This window comes from Salvelinus alpinus, chromosome 8, assembly GCF_045679555.1.
Source record: "Salvelinus alpinus chromosome 8, SLU_Salpinus.1, whole genome shotgun sequence".
NCBI lineage: Eukaryota > Metazoa > Chordata > Actinopteri > Salmoniformes > Salmonidae > Salvelinus > Salvelinus alpinus.
Window position 1 is genome coordinate 78,684,280 of NC_092093.1, and position 21,252 is coordinate 78,705,531.

The following is a 21,252-nucleotide window of genomic DNA, read 5'->3' on the forward strand; positions in this document are numbered from 1 at the left end:
CTGGGTCTTCCAGCATGACAACGACACGAAGCACACAGCCATGGCAACTAAGGAGTGGCTCCGTAAGAAGCATCTCAAGGTCCTGGAGTGGCCTAGCCAGTCTCCAGACCTGAGCCCAATAGAAAATCTTTGGAGGGAGCTGAAAGTCCGTATTGCCCAGCGACAGCCCCGAAACCTGAAGGATCTGGAGAAGATCTGTAGGGAGGAGTGGGCCAAAATCCCTGCTGCAGTGTGTGCAAACCTAGTCAAGAACTACAGGAAACGTATGATCTCTGTAATTGCAAACAAAGGTTTCTGTACCAAATATTAAGTTCTGCTTTTCTGATGTATCAAATACTTATGTCATGCAATAAAATGCAAATTAATTACTTAAAAATCATACAATGTGATTTTCTGGATTTTTGTTTTAGATTCCGTCTCTCATAGTTGAAGTGTACCTATGATAAAAAATTACAGACCTCTACATGCTTTGTAAGTAGGAAAACCTGCTAAATCGGCAGTGTATCAAATACTTGTTCTCCCCACTGTATGTATTTATTATTATTTATTTTTTTAAATAAATCGGCCGATTTTGATCGGTATCGGCTTTTTTTGTCCTCCAATAATCGGTATCGGCATTGAAAAATCATAATCGGTCGACCTCTAGTCCTAACCCATCTGGACAAGAGGAATACCTATGTAAGAATGCTGTTCATCGATTACAGCTCAGCATTTAACACCATAGTACCCTCCAATCTCGTCATTAAGCTCTAGACCCTAGGTCTCGACCCCGCCCTGTGCAACTGGGTCCTGGACTTCCTGAAGGGCCGCCCCCAGGTGGTGAGGGTAGGTAACAACATCTCCACCCCGCTGATCCTCAACACTGGGTCCCCACAAGGTTGCGTTCTCAGCCCTCTCCTGTACTCCCTGTTCACCCACGACTGCGTGGCCATGCACGTCTCCAACTCAATCATCACGTTTGCAGACGAGACTACAGTGGTAGGCTTGATTACCAACATCGACGAGACGGCCTACAGGGAGGAGGTGAGGGCCCTCGGAGTGTGGTGTCAGGAAAATAACCTCACACTCAATGTCAATAAAACAAAGGAGATGATCGTGGACTTCAGGAAACAGCAGAGGGAGCAGCCCCCTAACTACATTGACGGGACAGTAGTGGAGAGGGTAGAGCGTTTTAAGTTCCTCGGCGTACACATCACGGACAAACTGAAATGGTCCACCCACACAGACAGCGTGGTGAAGAAGGCGCAGCAGCGCCTCTTCAACCTCAGGAGGCTGAAGAAATGCAGCTTGTCACCAAAACACTCACAAACTTTTACAGATGCACAATCGAGAGCATCCTGTCGGGCTGTATCACCGCCTGGTACGGCAGCTGCTCCGCCCATAACCGGAAGGCTCTCCAGAGGGTATTGAGGTCTGCACAACGCATCACCGGGTGCAAACTACCTGCCCTCCAGGACACCTACACCACCCGATGTCACAGGAAGGCCAAAAAGATCATCAAGGACAACAACCACCCGAGCCACTGCCAGTTCACCCCGCTATCATCCAGAAGGCGAGGTCAGTACAGGTGCATCAAAGCGGGGACCGAGAGACTGAAAAACAGCTTCTATCTCAAGGCCATCAGACTGTTAAACAGCCATCACTAACATTGAGTTACCTGAGTTACCATTGAGCTGCCAACATACTGACTCAACTCCAGCCGCTTTAATAATGGAAAAATGTATGTAATCAATTTATCACTAGCCACTTTATATTATATAATGTTTACTTACCCTACATTACTCATCTCATATGTATATACTGTACGCTATACCATCTACTGCATCTTGCCATCTTGATGTAATTAAATGTATCACTAGCCACTTTAAACAATGCCACTTTATATAATGTTCTCATACCCTACATTACTCATCTCATATGTACAGTGGGGAGAACAAGTATTTGATACACTGCCGATTTTGCAGGTTTTCCTACTTACAAAGCATGTAGAGGTCTGTAATTTTTATCATAGGTACACTTCAACTGTGAGAGATGGAATCTAAAACAAAAATCCAGGAAATCACATTGTATGATTTTTAAGTAATTAATTTGCATTTTATTGCTGTTTTTCGGTCTCTCGGTCCCAGCTTTGATGCACCTGTACTGACCTCGCCTTCTGGATGATAGCGAGGTGAACAGGCCGTGGCTCGGGTGGTTGATGTCCTTGATGATCTTTTTGGCCTTCCTGTGACATCGGGTGCTGTAGGTGTCCTGGACGGCAGGTAGTTTGCCCCCGGTCATGCGTTGGGCAGACTGCCCCACCCGCAACTGCTGGGCTCTCCAGAGGTTTGAAAAACAGCTTCTATCTTAAGGCCATCAGACTGTTAAATAGCCATCACTAGCTGGCTTCCACCCTGCAGTTGCGGGTGGTGCAGTTGCCATACCAGGTGGTGATACAGCCTGACAGGTGCATCTGTAAAAGTGTGTGAGGGTTTTAGGGGCCAAGACACATTTCTTCAGCCTCCTGAGGTTGAAGAGGCGCTATTGCGCCTTCTTCACCACACTGTCTGTGTGGGTGGAGCATATCAAAATCATCAGTGATGTGTAGGCTGAGGAACTTGAAGCTTTCCACCTTCTCGTCTGTGAATCTATTGGGGCGGTAAGCAAATTGAAGTGGGTCTAGGGTGTCAGGTATGGTAGATGTGATATGCTCCTTAACTAGTCTCTCAAAGCACTTCATGGTGCCAGAAGTGCTACGGGGGCGATAGTAATTTAGTTCAGTTACCTTTGCTTTCTTGGGTACAGGAACAATGGTGGACATCTTGAGGCAAGTGGGGACAGCAGACTGGTATAGAGAAAGATTGAATACGTCCATAAACACTCCAGCCAGCTGGTCTGCACATGCTCTGAGGACGTGGCTAGGGATGCCGTCTGGGACGGTAGCTTTGCGAGGGTTAACACGCTTAATTGTCTTACTCACGTCAGCCACAGAGAAGGGGGGCCCACAGTCTTTGGTAGCAGGCCGTGTCGGTGGCACTGTGTTATCCTCAAAGCGGGCAAAGGTGTTTAGCTTGTCCGGAAGCAAGACGTCGGTGTCCGCGACTTGGCTGGTTTTCACTTTGTCTGATTGTCTGTAGACCCTACCACATACATCTTGTGTCTGAGCCATTGAATTGTGACTCCACTTTGTACTGACGTTTTGCCTGTTTGATTGCCATACGGAGGGAATAACTACACTGTTTTGTATTCGGCCATGTTCCCAGTCACCTTGGGATGGTTAAATGCGGTGGTTCGCACTTTCAGTTTTTCAAGAATGCTGCCATCTATCCACGGTTTCTGGTTTGGGTAGGTTTTAATAGTCACAGTGGGGACAACATCCCCTATACACTTCGTGATGAACTCAGTCACCGTATCCGTGTATTCGTCTATGTTATTATCAGAGGCTACCCGGAACATATCCCAGTCCGCGTGATCAAAATAATCTTGAAGCATGGATTTCAAATGGTCAGACCAGTGTTGAATAGACCTTAGCACAGGTACTTCCTGTTTGAGTTTCTGCCTATAGAAAGGGTGGCGCAAAACGGAGTTGTGATCAGATTTGCCAAAGGGAGGGCCTTGTAGGCATTTCAAAAAGTTGAGTAGCAATGGTCCAATGTTTTACCAGTGTGAGTATTATCTTCTTATGGGCAGGTGGGACGGTAGCATCCCACCTGGCCAACATCCGGTGAAATTGCAGAGCGCCAAATTCAAAATACAGAAATACTCATAATGAACATTGATAAAATATACAAGTGTTATACATCGGCTTAAAGATTAACTTCTTGTTAATCCAGCCGCTGTGTCAGATTTCAAAAAGGCTTTATGGCGAAAGCATACCATGCGATTATCTGAGGACAGCGCCCCGCTTACAAAAGCATACAAACATTTTCCAGCCAAGTAGAGGAGTCACGAAAGTCAGAAATAGTGATAAAATTAATCACTTACCTTTGATGATCTTCATATGGTTGCACTAACAAGACTCCCTGTTACACAATAAATGTTTGTTTTGTTCGATAAAGTCCCTCTTTATGTCCCAAAAACTCAGTTTTGTTGGCGCGTTTTGTTCAGTAATCCACAGGCTCCAGGGCGGTCAAAACATGCAGACGAATACATCCTAATAGTACCAGTAAGGTTCGTCGAAACATGTCAAATTATGTTTATAATTAATCCTCAGGTTGTCTATTGTCTAAATAAATCAATAATATTTCAACCGGACAATAGCGTTTTCAATAGAAAGGAAAAACTACGAACGGCGCGCTCACGGTCACACGCCCAATCCAGCTCTGCATACTTCCCCTGTCCACTGACCAAAAGGTATTTTTACTCGTCATTTTTCAAAATACAAGCCTGAAAGCATGTCTAAAGACTGTTGACATCTAGTGGAAGCCATAGGAACTGCAATCTGTGCCCTAACCCATAACATAGTCACTAGGCATTCAATGGAAAACAACTCACATCAAAACAATCCCACTTCCTGGATGGATTTTTCTCTGGTTTTTGCCTGCCATATCAGTTCTGTTACACTCACAGACATTATTTTAACAGTTTTAGAAACTTCAGAGTGTTTTCTATCCAATACTACCATGCATATGCATATCCTAGCTTCTGGGCTTGAGTAACAGGCAGTTTACTTTGGGCATGTTTGTCATCCAAACGTCAAAATACTGCCCCTACCCAAGAGGGGTTAAAGTCAACGTGTTGGTGGAACAGTAGTGTTTTCCTCAAATTCGCCGTGTTATAATCCCCAGCTACAATAAATGCGGCCTCAGGATATGTGGTTTCCAGTTTGCATAAAGTCCAGTGTAGTTCTTTAAGGGCCGTCGTGGTATCGGCTTAAGGGGAATATACACGTCTATGAATATAACCGAAGATAATTATCTTGGGAGGTAATACTGTCGGCATCTGACTGTGAGGTATTCTAAGACGGGTGAACAAAATAACTTGAGTTTCTGTATGTTATCACACCATTAGTGGTTAATCATGAAACACACACCCCTGCCTTTCTTCTTCCTGGAGAGTTCTGTATTCCTGTCTGCACGATGTACTGAGAACCCAGATGGCTGAATGAATGGGGACAGTATATCCCAAGGGAGCCATGTTTGAAACAGGATATGTTACAATCCCTGATGTCTCTCTGGAAGGAGAGCCTCGCCCTGAGCTCGTCTACTTTATTATCCAGAGACTGAACATTAGCGAGTAATATACTCGAAAGCGGTTGATGGTGTGCAATACCTCTTCTCCACCGGCAGCCCCTGGAATAAGTTAAATTGCCCTGGGGGGTACAAACAAAGGATCCAATTCGGGAAAGTCGTATTCCTGGTCGAATTGCTGGCGAGTTACCGCCGCTCTGTTATTTCCGACTGTATGTAATAACACCCCAAAAAATCTGGGCTAATAATGTAAGAAATAACCCCAAAAAACTAAATACTCACTGGCTTCCACCCGGTTACGCAACCCTGCACCTTAGAGGCTGCTGCCCTATATACATAGACTTGGCATCACTGGCCACTTTAATAATGTTTAAATAATGTTTACATACTGCTTTACTCATCTCATATGTGTATACTCTAATCTGCTTTATTTTTGTCAATGCCACTCCTACATTGCTCAATCTAATATTTACAGTGGGGAGAACAAGTATTTGATACACTGCCGATTTTGCAGGTTTTCCTACTTACAAAGCATATAGAGGTCTGTAATTTTTATCATAGGTACACTTCAACTGTGAGAGACGGAATCTAAAACAAAAATCCAGAAAATCACATTGTATGATTTTTAAGTAATTAATTAGCATTTTATTGCATGACATAAGTATTTGATACATCAGAAAAGCAGAACTTAATATTTGGTACAGAAACCTTTGTTTGCAATTACAGAGATCATACGTTTCCTGTAGTTCTTGACCAGGTTTGTACACACTGCAGCAGGGATTTTGGCCCACTCCTCCATACAGACCTTCTCCAGATCCTTCAGGTTTCGGGGCTGTCGCTGGGCAATACGGACTTTCAGCTCCCTCCAAAGATTTTCTATTGGGTTCAGGTCTGGAGACTGGCTAGGCCACTCCGGGACCTTGAGATGCTTCTTACGGAGCCACTCCTTAGTTGCCCTGGCTGTGTGTTTCGGGTCGTTGTCATGCTGGAAGACCCAGCCATGACCCATCTTCAATGCTCTTACTTAGGGAAGGAGGTTGTTGGCCAAGATCTCGCGATACATGGCCCCATCCATCCTCCCCTCAATACGGTGCAGTCGTCCTGTCCCCTTTGCAGAAAAGCATCCCCAAAGAATGATGTTTCCACCTCCATGCTTCACGGTTGGGATGGTGTTCTTGGGGTTGTACTCATCCTTCTTCTTCCTCCAAACACGGCGAGTGGAGTTTAGACCAAAAAACTCAATTTTTGTCTCATCAGACCACATGACCTTCTCCCATTCCTCCTCTGGATAATCCAGATGGTCATTGGCAAACTTCAGACGGTCCTGGACATGCGCTGGCTTGAGCAGAGGGACCTTGCGTGCACTGCAGGATTTTAATCCATGACGGCGTAGTGTGTTACTATTGGTTTTCTTTGAGACTGTGGTCCCAGCTCTCTTCAGGTCATTGACCAGGTCCTGCCGTGTAGTTCTGGGCTGATCCCTCACCTTCCTCATGATCATTGATGCCCCACGAGGTGAGATCTTGCATGGAGCCCCAGACCGAGGGTGATTGACCGTCATCTTGAACTTCTTCCATTTTCTAATAATTGCGCCAACAGTTGTTGCCTTCTCACCAAGCTGCTTGCCTATTGTCCTGTAGCCCATCCCAGCCTTGTGCAGGTCTACAATTTGATCCCTGATGTCCTTACACAGCTCTCTGGTCTTGGCCATTGTGGAGAGGTTGGAGTCTGTTTGATTGAGTGTGTGGACAGGTGTCTTTTATACAGGTAACGAGTTCAAACAGGTGCAGTTAATACAGGTAATGAGTGGAGAACAGGAGGGCTTCTTAAAGAAAAACGAACAGGTCTGTGAGAGCCGGAATTCTTACTGGTTGGTAGGTGATCAAATACTTATGTCATGCAATAAAATGCAAATTAATTACTTAAAAATCATACAATGTGATTTTCTGGATTTTTGTTTTAGATTCCGTCTCTCACAGTTGAAGTGTACCTATGATAAAAATTACAGACCTCTACATGCTTTGTAAGTAGGAAAACCTGAAAAATCGGCAGTGTATCAAATACTTGTTCTCCCCACTGTATATATTTCTTTATTCCATTATTTTACTTTTAGATTTGTGTGTATTGTTGTGAATTGTTAGATATTACTGCACTGTTGGAGCTAGGAACACAAGCATTTTGCTACACCTGCAATAACATCTGCTAAATACTGTATGTGTATGTGACCAGTAAAACTAGATTTGATTTGAAATGGCACCCTATTCCCTAGTGCACAACTTTTGACCAGCGAAATGAAAGGGCAGGTAAAGGTTTAGTGTGGAACACAGTAAGATGACGAACACACACTTCCTTCTCCGTAACCCTCTTGGAATGTCTCATCCAAAAGGGTGTGTCCCAAAATAGCACCCTATTTCCTTTACAGTGCACTAATTTTGACCAGGGACCATAGGGCTCTGACCATAGGGCTCTGACCAGGGACTAGTGCCCTATAGAGTATGGAAATAGGGTGTCATTTGGGACACACCCAGAGAGCTGAGACAGGAACACTACACGGTCACAAGCGCTTCTATCTGACCTCTAACCCAGAGGTGACAGTGACATCACCTAGGCCCGGTGACAGACAGGGCCAAATATGTCTGTAGACTTCCGTAGAGTGATCATTCTGAAGGAGCCACCGTGGACAGAGAGGTATTCATTTCCTGTGTTGAAGAGAGGAAAGGCAGGATGCTGTAAACCAGCCAATCACCTTTGACCTGGCGTTGCTGTTGACGAGGCTGTGAGTGTGTATGTCATTTCCATAACACTACCAGGTTTCTGTCACAGCTACACACGCGCTCGCTCCCACACACACGGCTTTGTGTGTGTGTGTAGCTGTGGCAGAACCCTGGTAGTGTTATGGAAATGACATGCACACTCACAGCCTCGTCAACAGCTATGCCAGGTCAAAGGTGATTGGCTGGTTTACAGCATTGTGCCTTTCTCCTCCACTCTGTTCAACACAGGAAAGCTCTGTCCACTGTGGCTCCTTCCGACAGAATTATCCCTCTACGGAAGTCTACAGCCATATTTGGCCTGAGAATGTTGTAAAAAAAAAAAATCACATACAGAGATCGGCAGAAACTGATCCGATTTTATCACAAAGCCAGAATATCCCGTCTTTACTACTGTAACAATTAAAGGTAGGCTCAGCGATATGACTTAGATGCAGAAAGAAAACGGCATAGAGGGTCAATTTCTGCAACAACTAAGAGCGTTAAAGCGGAAGGCTCAACTTCTCAGCTGTTTTGGTCCCCTGGCTACCATGCTGTAACAGAGTGATGCAAACCAATGCACAAGCGCAGATACTGTGTGTGACTGTGTGAGAGCGAAGTCTTGCATCTCGCTCATCCCAATATCTGCGGTGCTTCTCGAGGTAATGTCATTTAGGTGAATCTACATTTAAGCAAGATTTTGCTTAATTAACAAATTAGCTGAATGGAATCCTTGCTAGTTTTTGGGGGGGGAAATCTGAACGCTGACAAACACACAAACAAACACTATTTTTTTCCCTTTGAGATGGCTATTGATTGATCCACATCCCTATTTAGAGCCAAGCGGCTAGATCGTAATTGGAATTGATTTCTTTCATTGATCTGTTCAGGACAGGTGCCAGCTAACGTCATACGGTGGTGTGCTTCTGTTCCTGTGTGTCCACTCTGCGTGGCACTGAATACCATGGGCTTGCGTCCCAAATGGCACCCTATTTCATATGTGGTGCACTACTTTTGATGCAAAGTATATTGAAAGCAGCTGCTTTCCACAGGTGTGGTTCCTGAGTTAAGGAGGAAATTAACATCCCATCCCATAGGTAGCGTTGTGTATAAAAAGGCCCAGTTGCCCATTATTTTGGCTACCATGTCTTGAAGAAATCATCAAATACGACACTTTATGTTGGTGTTTCCTTTATTTGGGCAGTTACCTGTATGTGTACTGTATATAGGGAATAGGGTGCCATTTGGGACACTCGGTATGTTCTGCCCTCCCCCACTGCACTACACCTCTGTGTCTGTCTTGTAAGAGTTGAAGCTGAAGAACTCCGTCCTCCTTTCTTCCTCCCCATGCGGTCGCTACCTCCTTGTCCCTCCCTCCCTCCCTCCATCTGCTCTGGGATAAAACAAGTAGTTCTGCAAACACTGATTTTAATTTCCCCCCTGACCGACCCTGCGCTCCTCAGAGAGACAGCAGAGATCCTGCTCGACACACAGACACACCTCCACGTCCTGGACGAATCCCTAACCTCCACAGGAGAAATTAGTGTTTAGTACGCATGTAGGAAAAAGCAATCGAGCATAGATGCATCTTGAGTGCACTCACGACACAAACAAATATGGAATTATCTGATTCCTTCTCGCTTGGTGGATACGTAGAATGCAGCTCTGTGTTTTGATATTGAAATGGCATGTGCTGTCAGATTGGTTTTAGTGTAGATAATTCCCGATACCTACACACTCATACTAAATACCACACAAGTCCTAATATAATTGAGGCTCTGGTACCACAGACACTCAGAGAGCTTTAGCTGTGAGGTGTTGTAGAGGAGAGTACCGTGATTATGGAAAGGTGGCTGGGAACATGCTTGCTGGACATGGCACCCCCCCCCCCCCCCCCCCCCCCCCGCATCCTGCCCTTATCTAGCAGAGATCCAGAGCTTTCATCCTTGCTAAGACCTGGGGGAGGTTGGCCTGGCCTCCACTGGGCCGGCTGCTGCTGTTGTCCCCCCCCCTTCCCTCTCCCCCTGACCCTCCATTCCAGACCCCCCTCCGTCCTCCACCCGTCCTCCTCCAGCCTGTGTCTACGTCCCATCTGGCATCCTATTCCCTATATAGTGCACTACTTTTGACCAGACAATAGTAGTGCACTATGTATGGAATAAGGTGGCACTTGGGATGCAGCTCTTATCTTTCAGCCCCAGATGAGCACTCTCACCTACAGGCGGGATTACATGTCTCTCACCAGGCCTGTCTCTTTGTGTGGTTGCTGTACTCTCTCCCTGTAAGTCCTCCTGCTGTTTGAAGGTTCTGTTTGTTCTAGCTCTGCGTGAAGCACCAGGTTTTCTTGATAGATTTATTTTTTTTTTAACTACGAAAAGAAGCAGAGAATCAAGAGAAGCCTCCTCTCTCTTTGTTCCACTGACTGAGACAATACCAGCACTGCTCCATCTGCTTCATCTAATCTTATTCATTGTGATCTAAAAGGAAAAGCTGATCCTAAGTCAGCACTCCTACTCTGAGACGCTCCATACACACTACCCTTATTTATCGGTTGTCTTGTGGAAGTGGATGAAGATAGAATTAACACAATTCAGTTAATTTCATTCTCTGTAATTTCTTGTACTGTTTGTTCTTGTTTATTCAGGACATCTGCCTTGGGACAGAGCCATGACCAGTCTGGAGCCAGACAGAAGACTGGATTCCACACTCTGACTGAAACCTTCAAGCACAAAGTAAGTAGGGCCAAAACCATAATACGATCAAGGGCCAAAACAGTGGAGAGAGCGAGAGGAAGTGCATGCTCCTAGACCACAACATTGTGCTTGATATGCCCGTTCTTAACTGGGTTGTCATTACAACAAATTATAGGCCTATGTTCCCACATGTCAACCAATCAGGGAGACATCAGATCAGCGGCCGGTCTGTGTATTGTTTGGGCGACTGGCTGCTCTCCCTGTCTGGCTGTGTCTCCGACGACACCCTATTCCCTATATATTGCAATACTTTTGACCAGGGCTCATTTGGAGCTCATTGGGGACTCAGCCTCTGTCTATCTGTCTGCAGCACAACCATGCTTACATGACCAATTGACCGCTGGGCCTTATCCATCCACCATCCATCTGATCCATCCGGCCTCCTCAGCACATTCCATTCCACGCGGATGGATACGTCAAGTGAACCGGTCCGACTAGAGCACTGCCTTGGCCCTACCGTAACCCTGGCGACCTGGCTGTTAACATAAACACCAGGCCTGACCTTTCACCTCTCAGCCTTACCTACTTATCTGGGTAACCCTGGGAAGGTCTGGCCCGGACGACATAGCCACGGTTTCCTGGTATTTCTGTCTCGCTTTCTGTTTATCTGTCTGTCTCTCTCACTCTTTATATATTCTTCTACTGCCAGGGAAGCCCTGTCCGTCTGTCCTCAGCCCATCCCTGACCCCTGAACCCTGGTAGATTTTGAAGCCTTGCACTAGATTAAGTGTCTCCGTTTGTGACCTCATGTTCCCTTTGAGACTTGGGTAGAGACGTCTCTACAGGGAAAGACAAGGAATATGATGCTGATGTAGAAAGCTTGTTAAATACAAAAGTAGTATATTGAGGTTAATTCATACAGTATAAACACATTATCAGCTACAAATAAATGGATTGCTGTCAAATTTGTTTTATGTTAAGAGCCACTGCTCATACTCATGTTGCTAACCTGCCCTGTGTTAACATTGATCTCATCCTTGTATGTGTGCTCACGTAATCAAAATGCCCTCCAAAGGAATGACAACAGCAGAAACAACAACAACGAAGCTGTCTGATATGAGTCCATGTTGGGAGGAGCAGTCAGAAATCTGTGGGGTGGGATTCATGTTGGTAAAACTCCTCCTGCTTTCTCGCTCCAGTTAATCCCACCAGCTTGCCTCTGGGCCCGACCCCGTGTTTATGTCTGCTGCTGCTCAATGCTGTGCTCATGTCATTATCATCCGACGCAGGTGTGCAGGGGAGATCCACCTAATGCACTACTATATCACCACCCCCTAATTCACAATACACTACCCCCGATTCACCACTACACCACCCCCTAATTCACAATACACTACCCCCAATCCACCACTACACCACCCCCTAATTCACAATACACTACCCCCGATTCACCACTACACCACCCCCTAATTCACAATACACTACCCCCAATTCACCACTACACCACCATACTAATACCCCATACCATGAACTGAGAGAGAGGACGATTTGTTACAGGGGTTTACTTCCTATTCACTATCTTTCTCTCTCTCTCTCCCTCTGTTTTTCTCCTTTTTTTCCATTTCTTTCTTGCTTGCTCTCTCTTTCTTTCTCATCATCATCTGCGTCGCTATAATGTGATTGACACTGGGGACCTCAACAGTGAGGCCCCTCCCCCCAGGGCAGGTCGACATGTGGCTAATGGGGGGAGGAGGGAGGGTTTTTGGCATCCTCATTCTGCAGATAGGGACGCACACTGAGGAGAATCCCTATACGAGAGAGAGAGGGAAACAGAAGGAGAGAGAGGGGGGCCTGAAGAAAGGCAGAGGAGGAGAAGAAATGAGGGAGAGATACATGATGGACAGAAGAGAGAGGTAGTTATTGAGGGGGGCGAGGAACAGGGTGCAAGCAAGACATAGAAGGCAGAGGGGAGAGATGGAAGGAGGCAGTTCTTGTATTTAGATTTGGATCTTGAATTTGTGGTTTAAACACACACTGACTGGACAACAGGATGTAGCTAGCCTGAGGCTATAGTCTTCATCAACACCACTCCAGTCCTCCTGTCTGTCTGTCCCACCAGTGTACTTCCTGTGGCAGCCCTGGGCCTGGTCTGGAAGGTCATCTGATGGGTTTTCTTAAAGCAGCACACACATCCTCTGGAGACTAGGGCTGTGTCTCAAATGGCACCCTATTCCTTATATAGTGCACTACTTTTGACCAGGGTCCATAGCACTGAGGTACAAAAGAACTGGCGACTGCGTCCAAGATGTCCGACCGTTGTTTTCAACGTAATCTACTCGCGTTTGCATACGGCGATTTCATGCACCGTCTATATCCGGGTTGCATCCGGTTTACACGGCCCGACTTCACTTGCGCTCTAGCACTCAGTGCGCACAGGGAGCAGCGACGACGTCGTCACGCCATCCAAAAACATGGTAGACATTGGATGAATTTAAAATGTTATCTTCGGTTATCTTCGGTTATCTTCGGGGAAAAATTGTCCTCAGCGACAATTCTTTGAATAATTCAATGGATGTTTTGTGCACAAAGATGATGACTAAAGTGTCTTATTAGGAATTGTCTAATTTGACTTCTCTATGTGGCCGTCTATGGAAATTGTCTTTCTGGACCGGGCGTCAGTTAAACTGCAGTACCGAAGCAAGACTGTAGAAGCGGTCGAAACCGTGCTTCTAGACCAGAACCCTGGCCCCTTGGTCCATAGGACTCTGGTCAAAAGTAGTGCACTATATAGGGTATCATTTGGCACGCACTCTAGGAGCGTAGCTGCAGCTACTCCTCAGTTATAACACAGCAGCTGAAGTGGTGTAACACTGCTATCAATTCTGATCAACTCAGAATACTGAACAGTTAGTGTCTACTCATTTTATTCTCCCTCATTCTCCATTCCATCTCATCGTTGTCTTTGGGTTCGCAAGTCTGAGTGAGAACAATCTTTCCTGTGAGAAGTCATCAGTCTGATTCAAGCAGACAGCAGGCCCACATGCTGCCTGTGGTTGGTTGCTCTGCTTCGTCTCGGCAGCATAGCTTTCATAGTTCTATAAGAGTTTTCGGGAGGGAAGGTGTGAGGCCCCACTCTCCTTTCTGTGGGGGGTAGGCTTGGTGTCAACAGACATCTTTGCTTTGTGCCAAACTGAGGGAGAGGGAATGGGGGAAAGTAAAGGGGTGAGTCTATATCGTGCCCCCCTTTATACACTCCCTCCCTTTATTCCCTTTCTTTCTCTTGGGGTTCAACTGTAAACTCAGAGTTGATGGGAGGAAGGTTAGCCTGCCACTGTCAAAATCACTCTCACACGAACACACACCCACAGACACCATTTGTACCCCCTTCATGTCCTGGGAGCATCCCTGATATCCCACCGCACTACTCTACTGAACGCCCGGCCAAACAGCCAAACTCACAGTTGAATTGGAATCGACTATCCAAACAGAGAGGGAATATTTTCAGTTGCATGGAGTTAAGGTGCTGTGTGGACACTGTATACATATTCTGCTCTCACTCAGAAATACTTCCAGGTGTTGAACAATGTGCTTTTGACTATTTTTTTCTTGTTTCCCTCTTTTGAAATGAAAGCAACCGTTGGTTCAGCCCATGTCCTTTGAAAGTCGATAGAATGGTTGGGTGTAGGTTACGTGAGAGAAATGATACTGTGAAATGTTTCCCTTTTTATTTAAATCTAGAGCCTGGTGGTTATTCTGAATGTGGCTGGTATGGTGCACAGAACTTGGACACATTAACCCACGGTAAGGCTGGTATTGAAAGTTGGATACATTTTTGGGGGGAAATTCACCTCCTTTCAAAATCATTAGTTTACAATCACGTCCAGTCGAAACATTCCGCTGTAAATCTTTCTTTTTAAGCAGGTATGTGGATATTTGTTATACTGAAATGGAACTACAGTACAGATGTCAAAAACCTCAGATAAAGTTCATTCACCTTTTATTAAATAGTATTAACCATTTACCTGGACACCACTTAAAGCTTGTTCAACCCTTTCTTGGGATTTTTATCTTCGACGTCCAGAATTACAAGCCTACTTTAAAATCATAATCCCTGGTGTTGTACTGTGAAATATCATTACCCAGTATGGGACATTAGGGTCTGAGAATGGGGGGCTTTGTCAGTAAGGCTGTTTTAGCCCCACAGCCAGGCCTTACTAATGCTGGTCAGGAGAGAATGAGGAGTGAATATCACACACACACACACACACACACACACACACACACACACACACACACACACACAGAGAGTAACCCCTCTTAATGTGGTAAAGCTCCTGCCTGTCTTGCCCTAGGGCAGCTTTCACACTCTACTGACTGATCCGTCCAGGAAGTGCGGGGGGGCTACAGGGAGGGTGGTGGGGGGTACAGGGAGCACCCCGCCGAGCCACAATGGTAACCAGGCTGCACGCTGGGCCCAAATCAAAGGGGGCACTCCATCTGTTCCTGGGGGTAGATTGTGTGGGGGGGGGGTCAGTGTGCAGGTGGAACCACAGGATAATAGTTATTGTGGAAGCCTTAGACATGTTTGTGTAAGTGACAACGTCTGCCTACCTCTGTCTGTCTCTCAACTCAGGATGTATATCAATAGCACCCTATTCCTTAAATAGTGCACTACTTTTGACCAGAGCCCTATGGAACCTGGTCAATAGTAGTGGACCATATAGGGTGCCATTTGGGATTGCAGCCTGTGTCTCATCTAGACTATGAACCGCTGTGTAACGACCCCATTAACAACACTAAGGTCAACCCTCCTGCTGAGAACATAATAATTGGGGACTGTGACCAAAAATGCTACAATGTTGTGTTGGGGAATACTTCTCTAACTTGACTGTTGTTGTATTGACAGACTGAGACAGGTCTAGGTCTAGACCTCCATGCCAGGCCAGATGATGAAGAGCCTCCAGTTCAGAAGCATCGCCCCCAAGGCCCCAGCAGCGGTGGTTCCCTCCCCAGCCGCCATCCTGTCCTGCCAGCACCCCTCTGCCCTCCCGGAGGCAGCCTCCACAGCCGTCAGCCCCAAGTCTATCCTGGTCCCGGCCCAGAACTATGCCCTGATGCAGGTGGCAGGGCAGGAGGGTACCTTCTCTCTGGTGGCCCTGCCGCCCTCCGTATCCCCTCATTCGCCGCAGCAACAACAGCAGCAGCAACAGCCAATCCAGAAGAACCTGAAGCTGCCCATCCCCAGGTACCAGCCAATGAGGACCAAGAACACCCCAGAGAAGGTCAAATCAGCCACGCCCACCGGTGGCAGCGCCAGGGGGGTGAGGACACCCTCCAAGGTTGCCTTGACAACCCGGGACCATCGGTCAATAGCAGCCGTAAAGAAGAAGTTGTCATTGGCTGAGCCCAAGGAGGAGCCATCAGAACAGGTCATACTGATCGACTCCTCAGCCTCCTCTGAGCTCTCCGCCCTTACAGCCCTGCTCCCAGACAACGCCATGCTCTACACTGGCTCTCCGCTGGAGCGAATATCAGTGGTGGACACCACCCCCGACCACCGGTCCACTCCTGCCCACGCCCCCGGCCCTGTCACCAGCATGCTGCAGAACCTCCACTACCCATCTGGTGGCATTACTAAAAGTTCCCCGGTCGAACCATCACAGGATGAGAGCAGCGGTAAGGTTGCTATCAGGCCGTGCCAACCCAAGCCTGTAGCCCAACAGCCCCATCCACAGCCAGCTAGTAGCAGCATCACTGTCCTCTCTCCAGCCATCTTCAGCAAAGCTGTCCAGATCATCCCCTCCCCACCCAAGGGCAAGCTGCCCATCCTGCCCTACTCCAAGATGAAAAGCACCCTCATACCCACCGCCAAACTCAACCTCAATGCCATGTCCCCCAAGAAGGCTTTCCCTAGCCAGCCTGACCTCTCCCCTTATCCCTCTGATCCCCAGTCCAAGACCCCGGAGACTGCTGAGGCCCTATGTCAGAACCACATGCCAAACTCCCTGCTGCAGAGTCAGCCTCAGGCCAAGACCACAGGCACCCTGTCGCTGCTGGGAACGCTACAGATCCAGAAACCGTCAGGCAAGAAGAGGGGGAGGAAGAGGAAGACAATGGAGGACATTCTGGCCTTTGAGGCGAGGAAAAAGAGGTCCTTGTCGTTCTTTCGGAGGAGGGTGCCAGAGAAGCCTTCTCTCTCAGCCGTCATCTCCTCCCCGCTGTCTAAACAACAGAGGGAGGTGGACATCTCTAAGAAGTACCGCAGCATCAGACCCAAGCCTCACCACATGCTGCTGATGGAGACTGTACCCCAGCTGGTCAGCCTGCCCTCCCTCACCTCCTCTGACAGCCTGGATTCAGAGCTCCTCGTGGGGCATCAGTTCTCTGCCGAGGTCCTGGAGCCCGGTCCTGCCCAGCCCCAGCCAGCCTCTACCCCGCTATACCTGAAAGGGGGCCCTTCTCAGAGGGTCTACCTGGGCAGTAGCCAGCCCCTCCACCGCTGCCCTACCTGCAGCCGCTGCTTCCAGTTCAAACACCACCTCCAGAGCCATATGAACAGCCACACCAACAGCAGGCCTTACTTGTGTCCTGTGTGTCGTAAGGCCTATGCTCACTCTGGCTCCCTCAGCACCCACATGAAGCTGCATCACTCTGACGGGAGACCGCGGCGGACGCTTCGCTGTGACTTCTGTGAGAAGGCGTTTGGCTACGTGGGTGTGTACTTCGGCCATTTGCGGGAGGTGCATAAGGTCATCCTGACCGTGGAGCCGTCCGTCAGCCAGCATGAAGACGAAGTGCCTGTGGAGGGGTGGGTACCTAAATATTCAGCATTATTAACAGTACCTACATACTGTTAGGAATTGAAAACCAGTCAACGTGTGGAGAAATGCTAGATGCAGAAAATAAGTTGAACAACGTAATAGAACTTTAACAGATGTAGACAGATGTAGACAGACATGTTCCTCTAAGAGGTTCGCAGAAAATCTCACCCCCTCCAGCGGGGAGAGCAAACCTAAATACTCCTTATCTGTTGGTTGTCTCATCCTTCCCTGTCCTGAGTCAAAACATTCAATCAAGGCTGGGACCTAGAGGTTGAATAGACTATACATTTGAAATGTCTTAATTGCTTATGGACACCCATGGCCGATTTTTTTATTTTGTGTCTCAAGGGCCCAGATCTCAGTTACTAAGACCTGCTTTATGGTGACCATCTGGCCTTAGAGAGGGTACTTGGAGGCCAAATTCCGATAGGGAATAATCAGCAGAATATCTTAACAATACTGGTATATTTATCTCATCAATAGGACTCTTGAGTCTTGACGTTTATTCACTGTGACCATTGAATGTCTTAGAACAGTGGCTCCCAAACTTTATATAGTCCCGTACCTCTTCAAACATTCAACCTCCAGCTGCATACCCCCTCTAGCACCAGGGTCAGCTGTGTACCCCCTCTAGCACCAGGGTCAGCTGTGTACCCCCTCTATTACCAGGGTCAGCGCACACTCAAATGTTTGTTTTTTTCCATCATTGTAAGCCTGCCACACACACACTATACGATACATTTATTACATTTATAACAAGAATGATTGAGTTTTTGTCATAACCCGGCTCGTGGGAAGTGACAAAGAGCTCTTATAAGACCAGGGCACAAATAATAATATTATAATAATCAATAATTTTGCTCTTTATTTAGCCATCTTACATATAAAACTTTATTTGTTAATCGAAAATTGTGAATAAAGCTTGGAAAGATGCACATAACTCTGCAATGTTGTGTTGTATTGGAGAGAGTCTCAGTCTTAAATAATTTTACACACACAGTCTGTGCCTGTATTTCGTTTTCATGCTAGTGAGGACCGAGAATCCACTCTCACATACAGTTGAAGTCGGAAGTTTACATACACTTAGGTTGAAGTCATTAAAACTCCTTTTTCAACCACTCCACAGATTTCTTGTTAACAAACTATAGTTTTGGCAAGTCGGTTAGGACATCTACTTTGTGCATGACACAAGTCATTTTTCCAACAATTGTTTACAGACAGATTATTTCACTTATAATTCACTGTATCACAATTCCAGTGGGTCAGAAGTTTACATACACTAAGTTGGTGACTTTAAATATCTTGGAAAAGTCCAGAAAATGTCATTGCTTTAGAAGCTTCTGATCTAAAGCAATGAGATAATTGACATTCATTTGAGTCAATTGGAGGTGTACCTGTGGATGTATTTCAAGGCCTACCTTCAAACTCAGTGCCTCTTTGCTTGACATCATGGGAAAATCAAAATATATCAGCCAAGATCTCAGAAAAAAATGTGTAGATATCCACAAGTCTGGTTCTTCCTTGGGAGCAATTTTCAAACGCCTGAAGGTACCACGTTCATCTGTACAAACAATAGTACGCAAGTATAAACACCATGGGACCATGCAGCCATCATACCGATCAGGAAGGAGACGTGTTCTGTCTCCTAGAGATGAACGTACTTTGGTGTGAAAAGTGCAAATCAATCCCAGAACAACAGAAAAGGACCTTGTGAAGATGTTGGAGGAAACAGGTACAAAGGTATCTATATCCACAGTAAAACAAGTCCTATATCGACAACCTGAAAGGCCGGTCAGCAAGGAAGAAGCCAATGCTCCAAAACCGCCATTAAAAAAGCCAGACTACGGTTTGCAACTGCACATGGGGACAAAGATCGTACTTTTTGGAGAAATGTCCTCTGGTCTGATGAAACAAAAATAGAACCGTTTGGCCATAATGACCATCGTTATGTTTGGAAGAAAAAGGGGGGGGGGGCGCTTGCAAGCCGAAGAACATCATCCCAACCGTGAACCACAGGGGTGGCAGCATCATGTTGTGGGGGTGTTTTGCTGCAGGAGGGACTGGTGCACAAAATAGATGGCATCATGAGGTAGGAAAAGTATGTGGATATATTGAAGCAATATCTCAAGACATCAGTCAGGAAGTTAAAGCTTTTGTTGCATATGGGTCTTCCAAATGGGCAATGACCCCAAGCATACTTCCAAAGTTGTGACAAAATGGTTAAAGGACAACAAAGTCAAGGTATTGGAGTGGCCATCACAAAGCCTTGACCTCAATCCTTTAGAAAATTTGTGGGCAGAACTGAAAAGGTCAAGGAGGCCTACAAACCTGACTCGGTTACACCAGCTGTGTCAGGAGGAATGGGCCAAAATTCACTCAACTTATTGTGGGAAGGTTGTGGAAGGCTACCCAAAATGTTTGACCCAAGTTAAACAATTTAAAGGCAATGCTACCAAATACTAATTGAGTGTATGTAAACTTCTGACCCACTGGGAATGTGATGAAGCTGAAATAAATAATTCTCTACTATTATTCTGACATATAACATTCTTAAAATAAAGTGGTGATCCTAACTGACCTAAAACAGGGAATTTTTACTCTGATTAAATGTCAGGAATTGTGAGAAACTGAGTTTAAATGTATTTGGCTAAGGTGTATGTAAACTTCCGATATCAACTGTAGGTATGTGGTAGCAAAGGGCATCAGTGTCTGAACAGCACGATTTGCCAGGGCAGGATACTCTGAGCGCAGCCCAATCCATAAATCTGGCTGTGGATTCTGATTTAAATTACATTTTCACAGAACCGCTTGTTGCAATTTCGATGAGGCTCTCTTCGAAATTAATATCGGTAAGTGGACTGGAGGCAGGGCATGAAAGGGATAACGAATCCAGTTATTTGTGTTATCCGTTTCAGGGAAGTACCTGCGTAATTGTGCACCAAACTCACTCAGGTGCTTCGCTATATCACATTTGACATTGTCCGTAAGCTTGTTCATTTGCACACAAAAATCATACAATGATGGAAAGACCTGTGTCTTGTTAATGCAGACAGAGAAGAGCTCCAACTTATTAATCATAACCTCAGTTTTGTCCCGCATATTGAATATAGTTGTGGAGAGTCCCTGTAGTCCTAGATTCAGATCATTCAGACGAGAAAAAACTCTTCAATGGTCCAACGTCCCTCTCTGTTGTTCGGTGCTTTCCCGGGTAAGGGGGCAGTAGCTCTTCAGATGCATCAGATTCACAACTGTCAGTGTCCATGCTGGGCTAACAACAAATGTAGAATTACTGATGCTAGCATTGGATGTGCTCATGGAAGCAGAACAACTAGTGTCGTCAACAGGTGCAAAATCTGGACCCCTACAAATCAGCCGGGCTAGACAATCTGGACCCTTTCTTTCTAAAATGATCTGCCGAAATTGTTGCAACCCCTATTACTAGCCTGTTCAACCTCCCTCTTCAAAGGGGGGTGGGGCACTCTTGACCCAAACTGCTACAGACCTATATCTATCCTACCCTGCCTTTCTAAGGTCTTTGAAAGCCAAGTCAACAAACAGATTACCGACCATTTCGAATCCCACCGCACCTTCTCCGCTATGCAATCTGGTTTCAGAGCTGGTCATGGGTGCACCTCAGCCACGCTCAAGGTCCTAAAAGATATCTTAACCGCCATCGATAAGAAACAATACTGTGCAGCCGTATTCATTGACCTGGCCAAGGCTTTCGACTCTGTCAATCACCACATCCTCATCGGCAGACTCGATAGCCTTGGTTTCTCAAATGATTGCCTCACCTGGTTCACCAACTACTTCTCAGATA

The 21,252-nt window shown here is 46.3% G+C and overlaps 1 protein-coding gene across 5 annotated transcripts in view; it reads left to right on the plus strand.

Annotated features, from left to right (window-relative positions):
• The window catches only part of LOC139583752 (zinc finger protein 438-like), a 93,579-nt gene that overhangs the window by 65,854 nt on the left and 6,473 nt on the right, over positions 1-21,252 (plus strand). For 2 of the 5 annotated variants that reach the window (XM_071415184.1, XM_071415183.1), the window contains exons 4-6: positions 10,563-10,650; positions 10,982-14,412; positions 15,518-17,419. In XM_071415184.1, the coding sequence (XP_071271285.1) occupies positions 15,546-17,419 (1,874 nt within the window). In that variant the 5' untranslated portion in view covers positions 10,563-10,650; positions 10,982-14,412; positions 15,518-15,545. The remainder of the gene's footprint in view (positions 1-10,562; positions 10,651-10,981; positions 14,413-15,517; positions 17,420-21,252) is intronic. The other 3 variants (XM_071415185.1, XM_071415186.1, XM_071415187.1) reach the window with 3 other exon arrangements.